General features: G+C 42.4%; 1 protein-coding gene across 2 annotated transcripts; it reads right to left on the bottom strand.

Moving 5' to 3' along the window:
* Nucleotides 1-636: 636 nt before the first annotated feature.
* On the bottom strand, nt 637-17,588 carry INSIG2 (insulin induced gene 2). Of its 2 annotated transcripts, none has more exons than XM_005153776.3 (6): nt 17,532-17,588; nt 13,175-13,501; nt 7,761-7,885; nt 5,317-5,483; nt 4,808-4,907; nt 637-3,576 (listed from the first exon to the last, which is right to left on the bottom strand). In XM_005153776.3, exons 2-6 carry the CDS (start codon nt 13,416-13,418, stop codon nt 3,535-3,537), a joined length of 678 nt encoding a protein of 225 aa, XP_005153833.1. In that variant the 5' UTR covers nt 13,419-13,501; nt 17,532-17,588; the 3' UTR covers nt 637-3,534. The 2 variants fall into 2 exon arrangements, with proteins under 2 accessions (XP_005153833.1, XP_030908949.1); XM_031053089.2 differs by having other exon boundaries at nt 17,514-17,554.
* Nucleotides 17,589-18,246: the final 658 nt, after the last annotated feature.

Here is an 18,246-nt window from a genome sequence, read left to right as displayed (position 1 = left end):
GGACACTGCATTTTGACAGCAGAGCTAGGATTTTTGGGTCACGGGTTGCCAACACAAACACAGATCTTTTCCATTCACCCTGTTCTCTTTCCAACTTTCACTCATAGTGCTGTCCTGCTGCGGGCACTGCATCTCAAATACTGGAGGCTTTTTCATTACACATTTATAAACCTCTTATTTGTTACATCATTTTTGAAAGTCATAGCCACTATGAATGGACAGTCTGTGAATACCAGAATAATATTCAGTTCATATCCAGACCAGAACATCAATAAATACATTAAGAGATTCCCTGCCATTTACAGGGGTTTTTCATATTCATAGTGGCTATTTATATCTAAATCTCTATTTTCTGTACTGTGATGGAAGTTATCTAGCATATTCTCCTCCAGTTCAAATATTCTCATTGCAGATTCAAAAGGGCAAACTTTTAAAGACTGCTCAGCATGCTAATTATGACAGAATCACCTCCAATTTGATCTTGCCTGCTTCTTTTTCAGTATTCCTAGACAGGTGCCTGGTGCAACCAATATGCTAGCTCAATGGCCAAAATTATTGTGAGATTGCTGATAGAAGGCAAAACAGTGTATTTTAAAAAGCAGTATTACGTCCTGAAGAAAGAAGCAGCCTAGCAAACAAGGTTGTAACTGTATTTAATGTGTATTTTGCTTTTAACAGCAATTTGCCAGTTTAAACAGCATACACCTTACAATGCTTAATTAGTGAAGAGGTTATAGTGCTTATAAAGTTGTATCTAAAATATACCTTATCCATCCTCTATTGAACAACATTTTTAAACAGTCCAATGTTACAATTACATGCTATACAGCAGCAGTGTGTTCAACCCACTGCAGTTAAGGCAGTGCCAGCATTCTCATCATGAACATTTTTCAGGGCTTGAACACATCAGCCATAAAATTACAACATGGTTTGAAAAAATGACAACCAAGAAGTGAATCCTGTATTGACTTTGGTCAAATAAGAGTAAAAATAGTAAAATGCATCTAAATAAAGGACTCAACCCAAATTTATTTTGGACAATTGTTGCCTTTGCACAACATGCTCAAAATTTCTAAAATGAAATTTAAAAGAAGTCAGGAGACAGCACAGTCTAATCAAGTTTCAAAGAATCTGAGTACGAAGTGTTGTAAAGTGGGTGACACAGATGCACAATAACTGCTTCTCACATGCTGCACATTTTAATGTACACAAGGCTTCTTCTGTGTAAATATTTAGACTGGCAGGTAAAAGCAGTTCTACCACCAAGTGAATAATAAAACCTACTTAACTCCACTTGCATACACTTATTGGTTGTGATGAAACTAAATTGTTTAGCAAGTCAGCACACTGGCTACTGAGGTAACATAGTATTCCCTATAGTTAGGATAGAAACAGCTGAATTTTTATGCCATTCATGCTGTGGTAATTCAAGAGGCATCATGCAGCCCACCAAGCTGAAGCTATTTGTTTAAGTAAAGACAGATGAAGCAAAATACGGTATGGAAAGGGACCCAACAGCTTCTTCAGTGCAATGCCAGAGCCTCCCTAAAGAAATTTAACCTTAGTTCATGCCCTAACAGTTTCTGTGTTTTATTTAATAAAATGCTTCTTTTTGGAGTATGGTTTGATTAAAAGAACATCTCTAGCCAGGGATCTACTTAAACATGTTCTACCTCTGCTTAAAGCAAAGTGTATCTGTAAATGCTTTTCTGAAAAATTATCCCACAAAAGTGTGCTTCAAGAGTTGAACTGTCATGGAATTGTGACAAGCTGATGAAACTTTGGGGAGCTGCAGAACCAAGTTCTTTATGCATCATTTGCTTATTTATTAATTTTACACTTCCCCATTTGAGAAATCCTCCTTCTGTGACCACCTCTTCCATAACAATGCTTTTGGAAGCACTCTAGTGCATACTTTTCAGATTTAGAGATGAGCATAAAAGACTGAAAAAGAGTTTCCTATTTCAAGCTTTCATGTACAATGCATACACACATTTATTAATAAAACCTTGTCTATTAAAACAACATCTATTTGTTCTTTGGACCAGTGCCAGCCTCCACAGGTGACTGTAATACGCCTTACAAAACTTTAATGGAAAATTTAAAAAACAGTACTTCAAGATGAAAAAATGAAAATGAATATATTAAACGTCATCAACACAGATACAGAAGGAAGAAAATAAAGCAGGGATAGCCCATTCCAAATTCACTGCTGGCACAGGTTAGCAGTGTCCTCTTCAAGTCTATTTTCTGCCTTTTTGCCCAAGTTCCTTTATCTCATGGTCTTAAAAAGGATGATGCAAAGACAAGAGAAAATTCCATGTATGCCCCCAAATCTGGTTCAGACACTAAAATCCTTCTTAATAAGGGAACAGATTAGCATGCAGCCTATTTCAGCTCTGTGTCCTATCAGACTTTCTGTACACGGGCACCTGTAAAAATGGGGTAACAGTATTTCTCTACTTCAGAAATACCTTAAATGCTATAAGAATAAATGCATTCATGGCTGCCTGGACCACAGTCACAGCAAAAAAGACTACACAAGTACCTAAAATACAGCTTTGCCTCCTTTAAGCTGATCCCTGCAAACAGAGCAGGTAGTAGACAAGAACTATCAGCAGTAACATTGCTAATGGAAGGTTTTGTGACACCATATAGTATTGGCTGTTTTAGTGCAGCAGAATTAAGTTTTGCAATAAAAACTCCCTAAGTTGTTGAGGTTTGTTTTGTTTTTTTTTTATAAGGGCTCAGAACAAGTCAACTTAAAGAATGACCTGAATTGTACTCTCTTACTCAACAGTTTCAGAACCTGTCCACACCTGACAATGGCCCACAAAAGTTCATATACAAACATGTACACTAGTTGTACCAAGAGAAGAAATAGCAAGTAATTTCCAGTCTCAGTTTCCATTTCTGTATTCTGTGGTCCTGGACACATACCACAAAGAAATGAAATGCTACAGCAGTAACCCATACAATCCATATTAAGATTCCTCACCCGTGAGCAAGAACGATAGTGTGTTAATAGGCAAAAATCAGTTACTTACTACATGAAAGCTCACCTGCAACCATGAATTTTATAAAGATATTATGGACCATCATCATGTAAAGAAATGATCTTCATTCCTAAATTTGAATACTTTGTATTTTACTGAGCTATTAAGAACAAGCTCCTCGAAACTTTCAAGGTAAAGTGAAACAAGAAGTTTCAGCTACAGAAATGTAGTGCAAAGGTTCAGTTTGGCACTGCAACATTACGGACAGATAAGAATTTATGGTAAACTGTCTGGATTTAGAAAAAAGAACTCTATAATTTAACCAATATTATCAAATGTATTGCATACTATTGTAATTTCACAGTAATCAAAATCAGACATCAAGATTTCTATAGAAGCAGCAATCACAGATTGCAGTAAAGTATACCACTCAAGGGAAAAAAATTGCATTTTGGCAATTTCATAGTCAACTGTTCCTTATGCTCCTCCAACAGTCATTTGTAGTTTTTCCTGCTTAAAAGGTGCACACTGTTTCTCTTTAGTCCTCATGAGACTTCTCTGCAATGACTTTACATTCATACTGCAAAACAGAAATTGACAAAATTAGTCAATTAATTTACATAACTAATGAAAAAGACTGCTATGAGGGTGACTGTTCTACAAAATGTATGATAAAATAGCTTAACTTATATCTCACCTAGGTAAGTTCGGTCTCCCTAAGTCCTGTGCACACACTGTGGGCTGCAATTTCTGTCTCTGAGCAGCGGAAATAGCAATTCAGAATTATAGGATGGCCTCACTTCTCCCTAAACACAGGAGCTCTTATTTAGCTCCTGGTTCTGAATGGACTAGTAGCATGCAACTGAGAGTGTGCAGAGCAAAGTCACGGTCTGTGCTCTGAATAACAATATGAATGATTCACTAACTAGATAAAAAGCAATGATTACTGTTTCTACCTTACTCCACATCCGTTAAGTCAAATAGCTGGTTGGTACATATATGAAGGAAGAAATGTTCATTGGGTTTCATGGCAAGATTTTGGTAGTTGGTGGCTACAGAGGTGGGTTCTGTGAGAAGCTGCTAGAAGCTTCCTCCATGTCTGATGGAGCAATGCCACAGGCTGCAAGATGGACCCACCACTGGCCAAGGCTGAGCTTGTCAGGAACCGTAGTTAACACCTCTGGGATAACATAGTTAATGAGAAGAAACTGAGCAAGAGCAATTGCAGACAGAGAGAGGAATGGGGCTACGGGAGAGCAACAACTCTGTAGACACCACAGTCACTGCAGAAGGAGGGGAGGAGATGCTCCAGGTGCTGGAGCAGAGATTCCCCTGCAGCCCGTGGTGCAGACCAAGGTGAAGAAGGCTGTCCCTCTGCAGCCCATGAAGGTCCACAGTAAAGCAGATATCCAAACACAGCCCATGGAGGACACCATGCCAGAAGACAGGAATGCCCAAAGAAAGTGGTGATTCCATGTGTGCCTGTGCTGGAGCAGGCTCCAGGGGGGGAAGGTGTTTTTAAGATTTGGTTTTACTTCTCATTATCCTACTCTGATTTGACTGGTAACAAATTAAACTAACTTCCCCAAGCCAAGTCTGTTTTGCCCGTGACAGCAACTGGTGAATGATCTCTCCCTGCCCTTAATTTCAACCTATGAGCCTTTTGTTATATGTTCTCTCCCCTGTCAAGAAGGGGAAGCAATACAGTGTTTTTTGTGGGCACCTGGCATCCAGCCAGAGTCAACCCAGCACAGAACTACACATAGACTAAAACTTACTAGAAGACAGTCAATTCCCCCCTACAAACTTACCATTGCCAGCTGCCTGCCAATATTGCCCATAGTTATTCCACCAGCAAAAAATATACATGGTAACCAGGAACGAACGTAGAGGAAATCTGGAGATGTGTATCTGGAAAGGAACAGTCTGAGCTCAACATTGTGTAATACATAGAATCCTCAAACTACATGATACAAATTCACTGGTTTAAGCATTAGGACTTTTCAGCTTTAAAAGAAACGTATTACAGACATTAAATTACTTACAAAGCTCCTTATTGATTATAATGCCATTTGTTCTACTTAGAAAAGCATGCTACATTGTCGGTAAGGTAGGAATTTTATTGAAATAAGCAAGTTCCAATCAAGTGTCTCACTTACAAGCACATCAAAGCTTTCACGAACAGTCCAATTTACACTATGCTCAAAATTAAATACTGGAAGCTTTGGAAATCACATCAAAATCTACCTCTTCAGTTATTCTGATTTTACATTATAGCTTCAGGAATTTATCATTTAACCTTAAAGGAGTAAATACTTACTGATAAACTCCATTGTAGACCAGAAACTGGGACACCAATGTGGCTAGGAAAGCAATTCCTACTCCAAGACCAAAGCCACTTCGTGATCTATCAAATGTCCACCACAGTCCAATTGACAGGGCTGCTAGTGTGAGAGACAACTGGATATTGTTGGCAAAATCCACTTTCTGTGTTGATTGTTAAGGACAAGCTTGGAAATATCATATATGATTGTAAAGTAGTTTTGTCTATTCTGCTTATCATATTTTGGCTCAACAGAAAAAAATCATACCATTTGAAAAATACAGCACTAGCTGTACTGGCTACCACAGAGCTATGAAGTATACAGAAATAAGCCTTGTGTTGCCAATATCTCAGGAAATTAAAAACTCATGACAATTTTTCACATTTTAGGGTCTTAGCCCTGTACAAGAGAGAAGAGACTACTCACCTACCAGACAAAGCAGATGTTTTATACAGACATACAATGCACATGTTACTGTTCAGAGTAAGGACATCTCATCCTTACCCGGTCCTTTATTACTCTAAGCATGAAATCTTAAATCTAGCATTAGACTCCTCCAAACGACAGGGATTTAATGAAAAAAGGTATTTGTTACTCCTACTTAATTGCAGTTTTGTTTAATTTACATGGTAGTTTACATTAAACACACTAATGTTTTCTATAAAAAAAAAAGTAAAACAAACTCCATGTAAAACAACATTGAAAATCATTTTTCTCAACCCTGTGATAAAAGCATGAAGTCACACCAGGTATCTCTGTGGTGTTTCACATTCTTCAAAGTATTTTTGAAATACTAACTCATCCTCACTTCTCCTGTAAATAACAGATTATTAAAAAGTATGCTGTCAAGTTTCATAAGCCTGAAAGCAAAGTTATGGGATGACAACACAAAAACACTGGCCTATTTTCTCACAAAGACTTGGAGAGAGACCCAGAGGAAATGAGAAAAGTTCAACTAACTGAAATAATAATTGTGGGACAAAAATCAATAGCATCAGAAAAAATGTCAAACAAAACCAAAACCACACCAAATACGGCTACGTGCAGAACTGGTAATATGAAAAGAAAGCAGTGTGGAGAGCTGTCAAGTAGGAAATACAGACTGTATATAAATGACGTCCTGGAATATGAGTAACAGCTGTCAAAAGACTCCAAGAAGGTTTGCTGTGAATAATCTGACCCATGCAGCAAGATGGTGTCAATTCTTGTTTATTTCTTAAAAGCGATGAAACTCCATGTGCTTACACAATATGTACAGTCCAGGTCAGGGAGACCACAGGACGAGATTAATGTATCTTTGGAAAGGAGAGCAAGCTTAGTGAGGGACAGTGGGTATGACTCTGAACCTTGGCAGCTTCAGCTCATCCAACCAAACCGGACAGGATGGCTGGGGGGAAAAAAAGCAAACAACAAAACTCATTGAGGGCCAAGTCACCTTTGTAATTCAGCCAGCTCTCACATCTTTCACTTTCCCTCTTTTCCTGAAAATGAGGAAATTCAGTAGCATGCAGTAAGAATTTTTTAGCATGTTGTTTGCAAACTGTGTTGGAGCTGACACTGAAGGAGATTATTGTTCCAGAGATGATCAATTTTCCTTCTAATTAGTTTACAAGAAGCCAGTTTTCTCAGATAGATCCTTGTATTACCTGACAGAGGAAGCAGTACGAATGACTACAAAAACCAGTAAGACTCACACGTGTAAGGTGTGCCAGCCCACATGAAAAGCACCCTACAACCCAATACGCCCCTAGCTGCTTCAGAGGAAAGGGAAGCCAGTTTTGAGCACATTTTTGCAAGAAGTACCTGAATATCTACACAAGTAGAAGGAGCATAATGTGCTGAAACACACTGACTGACTTCTAATTGCTCTTCCTGAATGACTACAGGAATGGTAACTACTCTCCCAGCATCAAAGCAACATTTACAGGATGGGGCAACAAAGCTTTGTGTAGTCCTGAGTACTATCTGATCTTGAGTTTTCCTCATGGTTTCAAAGTGCATATGCTTCGCTGATGACCTCGATACCAGGCTTTGACCTCTTACTTCGGTGTTAAAAGCACATCAACCATTGGAATCTCTTAGAGTACTTTTCTCTAATACCTACCACATAAATATTTCATAGAACCATGGAATGATTTGGGTTGGAAAGGACCTTTACGATCACCTGGTTCCAACCCCCCTGCCATAAAAAATAAAAACTGTAAGTAAGACAAAGCCGAATATTGAGACATTTCTAATGAAAAGATTTTTCAGAATGAAAAAAAACATGAAACTTACAACCTACAAGACTGCTATGACAGTTTAACACTAACATATACTCTGCATTTCCCTTGCAAAAATGCTGCACATTCTACCTTTAACAAAATTCACCATGCCTATGTGAGCTTTGTTTTAGCGGAAACCCATTTGTTAACACAAATTTCACTAGAATATAGGATACAGCACTGGCATGATTTATTCCCACAAAGACTGCTACACATCGCATTACACTGGACCATTCTCTCTTAAATTTATGTGGCTCTCCCAGATGTCTGTCCATGCATGGGTACAATAACCCAATCACAGCTGTGGAGACAGGAAAGAAAAAAGGCATAGAAGTTAAAGCACTGGCAATATTTAACTAAAATAATCTTTATTTAGACTCTGACAAATACTGTCATTACCAAAACAGATCTTTTAAAGATACACAGTACAAAACATACATTGTAACAGAAGGAAATTCAAACAATTTAACTATTTGAAAAAGACCTGTAAAACTTCAGTAGCATCTTTAACCACTGCAGCAGTGACCTGGCAAAATGAGCAAAACAGAGAGAATTTGAACTAGGGGCAGAGGATGAAAGAACTCTGCAACATACCAAAATCTGCTGCCTCACACTGTAGTTCAAAAACAGCAGTAATAGCTTGCAGGCTGGCACTTTTGAAAATAACACATAACAAACATATAGTGGTTCTGGTTAGAAGCAACCTTAAAGCTCATCCAGTTCAACCCCCCTGCCACGGACAAGGCCACCTTCCACTAGACCACGTTCCTCAAAGCCCCATCCAACCTGGCCTTGAACTGCCAGCGATGGGGCATCCACAATTTCTCTGGGCAACCTGTGCCAGTGCCTCACCACCCTCACTGTGAAGAACTTGCTTCCTTGTATCTATCCTAAATTCACCCTCTCACACTTGAAAGCCTTTGTCCTACCCCTACATGCCCTTGTAAAAAGTCACTCTCCAGATTTCTTGCAGGCCCCTTTAGGTACTGGACGCTGCTCTAAGGTCTCCCTGGAGCCTTCTCCTCCCCAGACTGAACAAACCCAGCTCTCTCAGCCTGTCTCCATAGGAGAGGTACTCCTGCCCTCTGATAATCCTTGTGGCCCTCCTCTGGACTTGCTCCAACAGGTTCATGTCTTCCTTATGTTGGAGGCCCCAGAGCTGAACACAGTTCTGAAGGTAGGGCCCCACAAGAGCAGCTTAGAGACAAGGATGTCATGTGGGACAGCACCAAACATTTTGCACAAGTCCATGATGATGGATGATGTCAGCTGCTCTTCCCTTAACCACCCGCAACATAATCCTGTCATGTTTCTCCTTTTCCAGTCAGTGGGAATTTCACTAGACTGCCACAACCTAATATTGACAGTGGCTTAGTCACTTCATCCACCAGTTTCCTCAGGACCCATGGATGCATCTCATCAGGTCCCATAGAATTATGTACTTAAAGGGTCCTTGCATGGTCTCAAGCCTGCAATTCTCCTACAGTGGGTGGCTCCTCACTCTCCCAGTCCCTGACTTTGCCTTCTGCAACTTGGGCAGTGTGGCTGCAGCACTTGTCAATGAAGACTGAGGCAAAAAGTTTATGGAGTACCTCAGCCTCTCCATATCCCAGGTAACCAAGCCTCCTGTTCCATTCCACAGAGGGCTCACATTTTCCCTAGTCTTCTTTTTACCTCCAGTGTACCTAGACAAGGTTTTCCTGTTGCTCTTGAGATCCCTAGAAAGATTAGTTTCTGTGTGATATACTCTATGTTACCCTGCTCTTGCAGGGTGGTTGTTTTAGATGATCTTTTGAGGTCCCTTCCAACCTTCGGGATTCTGTGATTAAATTTTATCAGGGCATTAGCCTTCCTAACTTGATCCCTGGTTACTCAATTTCTCTGTGTTCCTCCCAGGTGACCTGTCCTTGCTGCCTCTCTCCGCAGGCTTCCTTTTGTGCTGGAGTTTATCCAGAGCTCCTTGTTCATCCACACAGGCCTCCTGGTTTTCTTGCTTGACTTTCTTTTTGTCAGGATGCATTGCTCCTGAGCTTGGAGGAGGTGATCTTTGAATATTAACCAGCTTCCTTGTGCTTCTCCTCCCTCCAGGACTTTATCCCATGGTACTCTACAAAGCACACCCCTGATGCCAAAGTGGCTTTCCTGAGCCCAGGGTAATGAGCTTGCTGTGGACCCTCCTCGCTGACCTAAGGATCTTGAACTCTACAATGTCATGGTCACTGCAGCCAAGGCAGCTCTTGAGCTTCACACAGAATTCACATTCCCTGCCTGCCTCTCCCTGTTGGTAAGACTAAGGTCCAACATAACACATCTCCTCCTTGGCTCCTCTATTACTTGCAGAAGGAAGTTATCAACATATTTCAGGAAGCTCCTGGATTGCTTATTCCCTGCTGTGTTGTCCCTCAAACAGACATCAGGGTGGCTGAAGTCCTCCATGAGGACCAGGGCTTGTGAATGTGAGCCTGCTCCTATCTGTCTAGAAGGCCCCATCCATTTAAATAACTGCAAAACAAATACACCACAATAAGGGCAGAATATGGTTTGTAACATTAATATTTTGTCTCTTCTTCTGCTGTTATTACTAGCAGGTTTTGTTTGGATAATGTTTTCCTGTTCTTCAGTGCTACTGTAAAGGCTCACACAGAAGAGAGAAAGCCGCGAACCTACAGTAGCTGTTGAATACAGAAAGCAAACAGGACTTTCAACCCCAGAGAACTGCTATGCTCTTTGAGCATTTCTTCATAAATGTGTTCTCTACTGCAACTGCAGCTAAAAAGACTGTTACCAACACCACTAAGAAATAACACCGGCACTTAATGTTAAACTGGTGCTGCAGGAGTGGGGCAAAGACCGAGTTATTGACATGGACACCAGTGCTCTCAGCCTGGCATCCTTTTGGAAATTTGTTAATGCAAATGCTCTTTATTCTGATAGAGAGGAAACTAATCTCCAGGATTTGAGAAATAAATCACCAGTAAAACTGGAGGAAAAAAACTCCCTGAGCACCCTTCTTGCCAAAAGCATTGCGCCAAATTGATTACTAATAACAGTGACAGATGAAAGGATTTCTCTAAAAGTAGCCTTGATCACTACTAATAATAAATATGAAAAATAACTTTATTCTGTTCATAATAATTAACTACATGTTCATGTCAATTCCAGGAAGGCTGTGCAGGTATGAACAGTAAGAAAATGGCAAGAAAAAGAGGTTCCCTGTATGTATGCTAGCAGAGAAGATAGGAAAACAGAGAAGAAAAGACTGATAATGACAAAGAATGAACTTGAACACCTCAATGGGATCACTCCTGCTGGTAAAAGCCAGTTAAGGCAGTAATATCTTTAAGTCAGGTGGCTTAAAATCAATTAGTGCAAATGCCTAAGCAGGTGACTAACTATAAGCCATATCTACTTCTACCAAAATCACCAGCCCATCAGAACCAGAAAGGCCCACAAGATTCTTCTGAGACATTGGCAAGATCTCGCCATCACGACTACCCCATACCACAGCTGCAAACAGTGTTCTCAGAAAACCCAAGAGAGAATAAGGCGCAGTCTCCTGAAAACAGCTGACAGTGCAAACAGTACAGTGCACTTTGTAAACCTTATGTGTTGCTCCTGCAACTTAGGATTCTGTCATTTCAACCCCTGTTACTCCATACATAAAAGATCAGGGATTTACCAGACATGTCTGTCAAGGCAATCAGTTTAAAGTATAAAAGAAAAAAGCAGCAAATGCAGGGTGCAGACCAAAACCTAGCCAACAATCTCAGCAAGACAACTAAAAGAGGACAAAGACAACTAGTAGATAAAGCAGGTATGTAACTTCCACCATAATATGCCAAATGCATTTCCACAGAAGAACAGAACTGACATATTCAGAGAGATACTTGGAGGGTTTCTTTTCAAGTTAAACTCCTCTATGACATCTGGGGTGTAGTGTTTCAACAAAGTATCAAAAAGAACACAGTCAGATGACTAGGAAAAAAATAGGCTTAAGTATTGTAATTAGCAAAACAGTGATGCCACTCAAAGCTAGTTTATTGACTCATATTGACCCAGAAACCTGAGCTGTTCAATCTTACTGAAACTGACCTCTAGAAAGAGACCACCTTCACTGTAAAGGTTTGCTAAAGCAGAGTCCTCCAGTACTGCCTGCTAAGAATATTCCCTTAGTAAAGCGATAAACTGTTCACATGGGATCAGTGATCTTCAGGACTAAGTAGAAATCCAAATTCCCTCAGGCTTATAACATGGAATACTTGATACTTGAAGATGAAAGAAGAGGCATTTCTTACTACCCATTGTAGACATCTCACTTAAACTAGCTAAACACACAAAAGCCTCAATTCCCCACATGGTCATGGGAAAAATGGAGCATGTTCACATCATCTGACTTGGCACATGAATGTAACTGAGGTGCTCTGTTCTGCAATGTGCCTCTGCAACCAAAAACTGCGCACCTGGCCTCAACTCCCTGAGACACAGTCAGGTATTCCAGCTTTATTGAGCTAAAGCTATATCTTGAAGTGGAATGAGCAACAAATGGAAAGCTGAACCACAAAAGGGAACACTGCTCATGGTGGTTTGCTGTACTCAAAACAGGGTAGTATGCTGCACAAACTGAAACATTCAGGGTGTTTTCCAGGGCTGCCTGTAGAGCACACTCCTGTAATCCAGTCTCAAGGTTACAAATGGCAGCACCTTCTAAAGTCTGTTAAATTTGTACTCTAGCCCAGGAGAAAAAAAAAGGTTATGCTCTGTTAACAGTACTACAGTAAAACAAGTTGGCAGAACAACAATTTCTGGACAAATGCATGCCTACTTGTACACACATGGGGAGATCAGAAGGACAGCGTGACCAGCAGGTCAAAGGAGGTGATCCTGCCCCTCTACTCTACTCTTGTGAGACCTCACTTGGAGTACTGTGTACAGTTCTGGTGACCTCAACATAAAAAGGACATGGAACTGTTGGAACAAGTCCAGAGGAGGGCCATGAGGATGATTAGAGGACTGGAGCATGTCCCGTATGAAGACAGGCTGAGAAAGTTGGGGCTGTTCAGCCTGAAGAAGAGAAAGCTGTATGAAGTCTTCATAGCAGCCTTCCAGTATCTGAAGGGGGCCTATAAGGATGCTGTAGAACTCTAAGGGACTGTAAGTGATTAGGGACTGTAGTGATAGGACAAGGGTTAATGGGTTAAAACTTAAACAGGGAAAGTTTAGACTGGACATAAGGAAGAAGTTCTAGTAAAGAACTAGTAAGGGTGGTGAGGCACTGGAATGGGTTGCCCAAGGAAGCTGTGAATGTTCCATCCCTGGTGGTGTTCAAGGCCAGGTTGGATAAAGCCTTGGGTAACATGGTTTAGTGTGAGGTGTCCCTGTCCATAGCAGGTGGGTTGGAACTAGATGATCTTAAGATCCTTCTCAACCCTAACTATTCTATGATTCTATGACAGTAATAGCTTGAAAAGGGCAGCAATGCTGAAAGAGAATTTTTTATCTTCCACACCTTTCATACAGCTTTTTCTAACTATATAACTAGCTCTCCACCCTTTCATCTCCATGCATGGCATACATAGACAACTGAACTTACCTGATGCTGTGCCACAGCAAGGTGGTACCCACCAAGCTGAGGAGAAGATGCTTGTGATCACATCAGGAGGGAAGAGAGTAACATTTCTCTGGATCTGAAGCAAGTTTAATACTAATGCAAGAAATACACCAATAAAAAACAGCACTATACCACGAATTACCAAATTCATGCCATGACTGGTTACACATGAAATGTATGGGCCACACTTTTTTGGTAAGGTTGGCATTGCACCGTTTTCTGCCATGACTTCTTATGTTCTCAGAGACATCCAACAAGCTGACTTGCAATCAGTATTTTGACTCTTGTCAGTCAGAAGATACCCAAACCCTGAAAAATAATAAAAAAGGTGAAAATGCAGATATAAGAAACATTAAATGTATTTCTCCTGAATAAACTGGAGATCTGGTCAAAAAAATACTATTCTATTTTCCTGAATTTTCTCAGGAGGCAATTAGTCATTTTGAGAGCAGAACCAACCATAGCTACTAAACTGCCTTATAAAGAAAACAGGTTTTACAAATAGCTTTGTGTACAAGAGGCAGATGAGGAGAAAACATATGGGATGGGACAGTTAGGAATGTGAAACCGCAGAGGTGAAGAAATGAAACCAGTAGATGGAGGAAATGCTAGCTTTGCAGCAACAATCATTTTTCTCCCCTTCTTTAAGGAACAACTGGAAATTATATAATTCAGAAGCAAGTAAACACAGCTTTTAGTTTCAAGTCAGCCACAGAGGCTGACAGATCTCTCCCTGAAGAGATGCCACAAAGTATTTCTCAACTGGTAAGTGAAGTCCAATAAATATTTTTCAGGATGAAGTCAGAATTTCAGCAAACCGGCAGCACACCCAATGTCATAACCCCAGATAAGAGTAAACAACTCAGCAAGGCAGGAAGTTATCCCAATACAGAAAAATGTTTACCAGAGTAAAACACTTCTGGTGAAAACTGCCACATGTTATCACAAACCCTAATTGTAATCAGGCACAAAAGGACCTGAGAGTGAAGGGAAAAGGAGCTCCCTCTGCCCATGCACGAGGTAGCATCCTACATGAGTAACTCTGCTGGCACCACAGGAATGGCAGAGTTCACATCCCAATCACTCCTTTCTAAGAAAACCTGTCCATTGAGTCTTGTTATACATGGACTCAGTGCCATACTCATGTATATAACAACGGTTCTGACTGACAGCTTAACCACCTGGAACTTAAGAAAAAAAGCCCCGACATTGGTTTTAAATTTGAAACTGCTAGCTGGTGGAGGCTTTTGTTAACTCTTATTTATGGGCTACAGGCACAAGGGGAGCCAAAGCAGCGCATCCATTCCCCTTCTTCCCTGGTTTCAGCAGATCCCAAGGAAGCTCTCTGAAGGGGCAACAGCAGCGCAGAGGACACAGCATTCACTTTTGCTGACTGAAAACCAAAACAGAAGTTAAATACATGCAAGCTAGTTAAGATACTGCAGGTAACTGCACAGAAAATGCCATTCATCATTCAGAAAAAGTTTCAAGAGACAAAACAAACAAAAAAGTTCTGATTACACATAACTTTCCACTAGCAGTTCGGGGCCAGCAGAGTCCTCCTAAGAATACAGGATCTCTTCTACACAGCCAGTTCTCTGTGTTATTTGTAATCATGAACATGTCTTGAGGGGAACAAGAGCAACCACAGTATCTGGGTTCTTAGTCAGCTTCCTGACTCATCCCAAACAGATGTCTGTATCAAGGCTGGCACTAGCACTGCACCACACTTCCCTCAAGCAAAAAGGTGCTGCTCCAGATTTGTCTTTTTTTTTTTTCCTCCTCCAGATGGCATGGCAACAGAGCTTGGATAATACATTTAGCCTCCAGGAAAGAAAGCACAGAGTCACAAATACATCACTACTGCAGCTGAGAGACTCCCCTGTCTCTGGGAGCTTTTCCCACCAAATGATCCCAGGAATTCCCAGAATTTATAGTAGTTTTTTCCAACAGGGTGGGTTGAAGACTCTAGGTCCCAATTACAAAATCTACAGGACAACATACTTAATGGATTTTTTAAGTGCCACTGTTACACCTCTTCTTAGCTTTATCTCACCTATGGAAATGTGCTAAACTCTTGACTCTTCACTTACTTAACTATTCCAACAGCTCTTGCCACTTGCTGAAGTCTGCACATTCCCCCCCCCCTTTTTTTTTAAAGGCATGACCAGAGTTCTTGTATACAATCCCAGGTTTTGCTCTCTCTGACTCATACAATAAAGTTCACATTTTTTGTCTCTCTTTAAAAGAGCTTTTCTGTTGCGCGCCAAGGACAATTTATGTTTCCACTGTCATAAAGTGGTGGCTCACATTCTGTGATCCATTACTACATTCAAATCTCTCTTCTTCCCTATTACCAAACTCCTTGTTCCTTGGTAGCTGCCCCAAACCTCACAGGCCAAATTTCAGTCCATAGGTATTATTCTGACACTCAACATCACTCAATTTTTCCTGTAGGGCACCTCAGTTGTCTTTGGCCCTGCAAACAGTTCCCACCTTTGGGTCATCAGCAAACATCACTACTGCATACAGTTTTGTGCATGAAGGTCATCAATTACAATACTGAGAGGTATCAGCTCAAATCCCTGTCTCTGATAAAATCTATTAATAATTTCCACACAGCCATTATTTCCTCATTTTACAGCATCTCTTGATCTCTCTAACAAGAATTTGCTTCTTGTAATTCTTCAAATACAATAATTGCCAACAAGTAATGCAAGGTCCCAAATTAGCATGATGCAGTAGTTTCTGTCCTGTTTTTTCACCCTAGACATATTGTTCCTATCTGTTTTATCACAATTTCCAAATTTACTTCACTCATTCACTCTGAGACCTTCTCACATACCACAGAGCAATGGGGAAACAGAGCAAGATGATCAACACTCTTGTGGATTCTTCAGTGCCTCAGACAGGCAGGGTTCATGATGCCCAAGCACAACAAAGGTATTTACTACTGTCACCTTCCCTGAAAACAGAAATTAACATATCTAAAGAAGACATAAAGTGGTTTGGGTTGGAATGGACCTTAGAGATCACATAGTTCCACCCTCCCTGCAACGGACAGGCACACCTTCCACTAGACCAAGTTGCTCAAGGCTCTTTCCAGCCTGGCATTGAACTCTGCCAGGGATGGGTCAGCCACAATACCTCTGCGCAACCTGTTCCAGTGCCTCACCACCCTTACTATAAAGACTCTCAGTTTAAAGGCATCATATCACCTTCTTCTTCTGGACTGGAAGGTTAGTATGCCTGCAGACAATGGAGATCATCTCTCTCTGTCTTTAAGCTTGTATTTTACTGAGGGTTTCCACTCAGATGGGAACAGTTCACATATTGAACCAACACTACTTCTGAGCCAAGAGTTGTTGGGAATGCATATTCAAAACTATAACACCACATTGAAAGCTACATGGTTGGCAATGCCACAAAGCCTCAGCTGCACTTCCCCTCCACGCTGGCCCACAGCTTCAACCCAAGCTTACCACCAAGAGCATTACGTACCATTCGCAAGGCAACCACATGATGTCTAGCATTGCGCAAAACGTTAACAACTAAATTATGATCCTAGACACTTTCAAAACACTTAGTCACTTAACTGTCTTCTAATTAAAAGATCCGTCCTGCAATCACTCCCCATGCTCATGAACAGCCTTCTGTCGTGTGCAATTCACAACTTCTGACACATTAGGAACACAAAATGTAGCGGGGCCAAGAAAGAGAAGATTTATTCAAGCAACACCACGCAGGAAATGGCAAAATCGGTAAAATTACAAGAAACCATCTGTCAAAAGCAAAATACCCCCCTTCTCCGGATACCAGAAACTGCGGTTCTCCCGGACGGCCTGCTCCGGATCCCCCGCTCCGAGAAGTCTGGCACGCCCGGCCATCAAGCCTATAGCTTCAAGCCAGCGTTTGCACCTCCAAGCCAGGCCCGCTAAGCAACCCCGGAGAGGGGCCGCGGACCCGTCCTCGCAGATCCCCACCCGCAGACACTGGCCCGGCCCCGCCGGCCCGGGGTTTAACTGCCGAGGGGAAACGGCTCCCACCGTTCCCTCCTGCTGCGCACGGGCACAACGCGCGGCAGCCGCCGCGACGTCTGCAGCACCGGCAGCCAGAGCGCCCGCTGCAGCCCAGCCGCGGCGGAGGCCGGCGTTATCCCCACCCCGAGGCAGGGCTCTGGCGGCGGCACTGCCGGGGGCTCGGCCGCCCGCAGGGAGGGCAGGGCCGGGGGAAGCCGCTGCCGGCCCGGGCCATCCCCTTTACCTCACACAGCCCTGAGGCACTCACGCCGGACCACCCTTTCCCTTCGCGAGGAACCCACCGTAATTCCGAGACTTACTCGGCTTCCGCCATCTTCTCCCTCCCCGCGCCAATCCCCGCCCCGCGCAGCCTCCGCAGGCCCCACCGAACAGCTGACGGGGCGGCCGCAGGGCGGGCGGGGTGCGGAGCCAGGCCTGGCCCGGGGGACGCTTGTGCTGATGTCTGCGTCCGCACGGCCGGGGGTAGCTCCGGGAGCGGCTCCGAGAGCTCACACGGAATGCCCGGCGGGGCGAGTAGCGCCGGAAGGCGCTGATCAGGAGCACCGTGGCGAGGTATAGTTGGAGAGTCTCTCACCAACTGCGTTGTGCGCAGTTCAGTCTGCTCAGCGCGGCGCATCCTTTGGAGAGGGGCTGTTACCGCCATGAAAAAAGGCATACGGCGATAGGTTTTGTACATGGCTTGTGCTTCCAGCGAAGCATGGTTTAGCTGTGTAGGGTTTTGCAGTATCCCTGCTAGACGTTTTGATCACAGAAACGGATGAAAAGAGCATAGTCTAGGAAGGTGATTGCCCACCTCCATGCCAAACCTCACGCATAGTACTGTGTCAAGCTCTGAGGCCCCCACGATAGGGGAGGGAACCTGTTGGAGCAAGTCCAGAGGAGGGCCACAAGGATTATCAGAGGGCTGGAGCAACTGCCCTATAGAGACAGGCTGCCAGAACTGGGTTTCTCCAGGGAGACCTTAGAGCAGATTCCAGTGCCTAAAGGGGCCTGCAAGAAATCTGGAGAGTGACT

This window comes from Melopsittacus undulatus, chromosome 4 (genome assembly GCF_012275295.1).
Source record: "Melopsittacus undulatus isolate bMelUnd1 chromosome 4, bMelUnd1.mat.Z, whole genome shotgun sequence".
NCBI classification, from domain to species: Eukaryota; Metazoa; Chordata; class Aves; order Psittaciformes; family Psittaculidae; genus Melopsittacus; species Melopsittacus undulatus.
The sequence above is the reverse complement of the archived record's forward strand: the minus strand, read 5'-3'. Positions and strand labels throughout refer to the sequence as shown.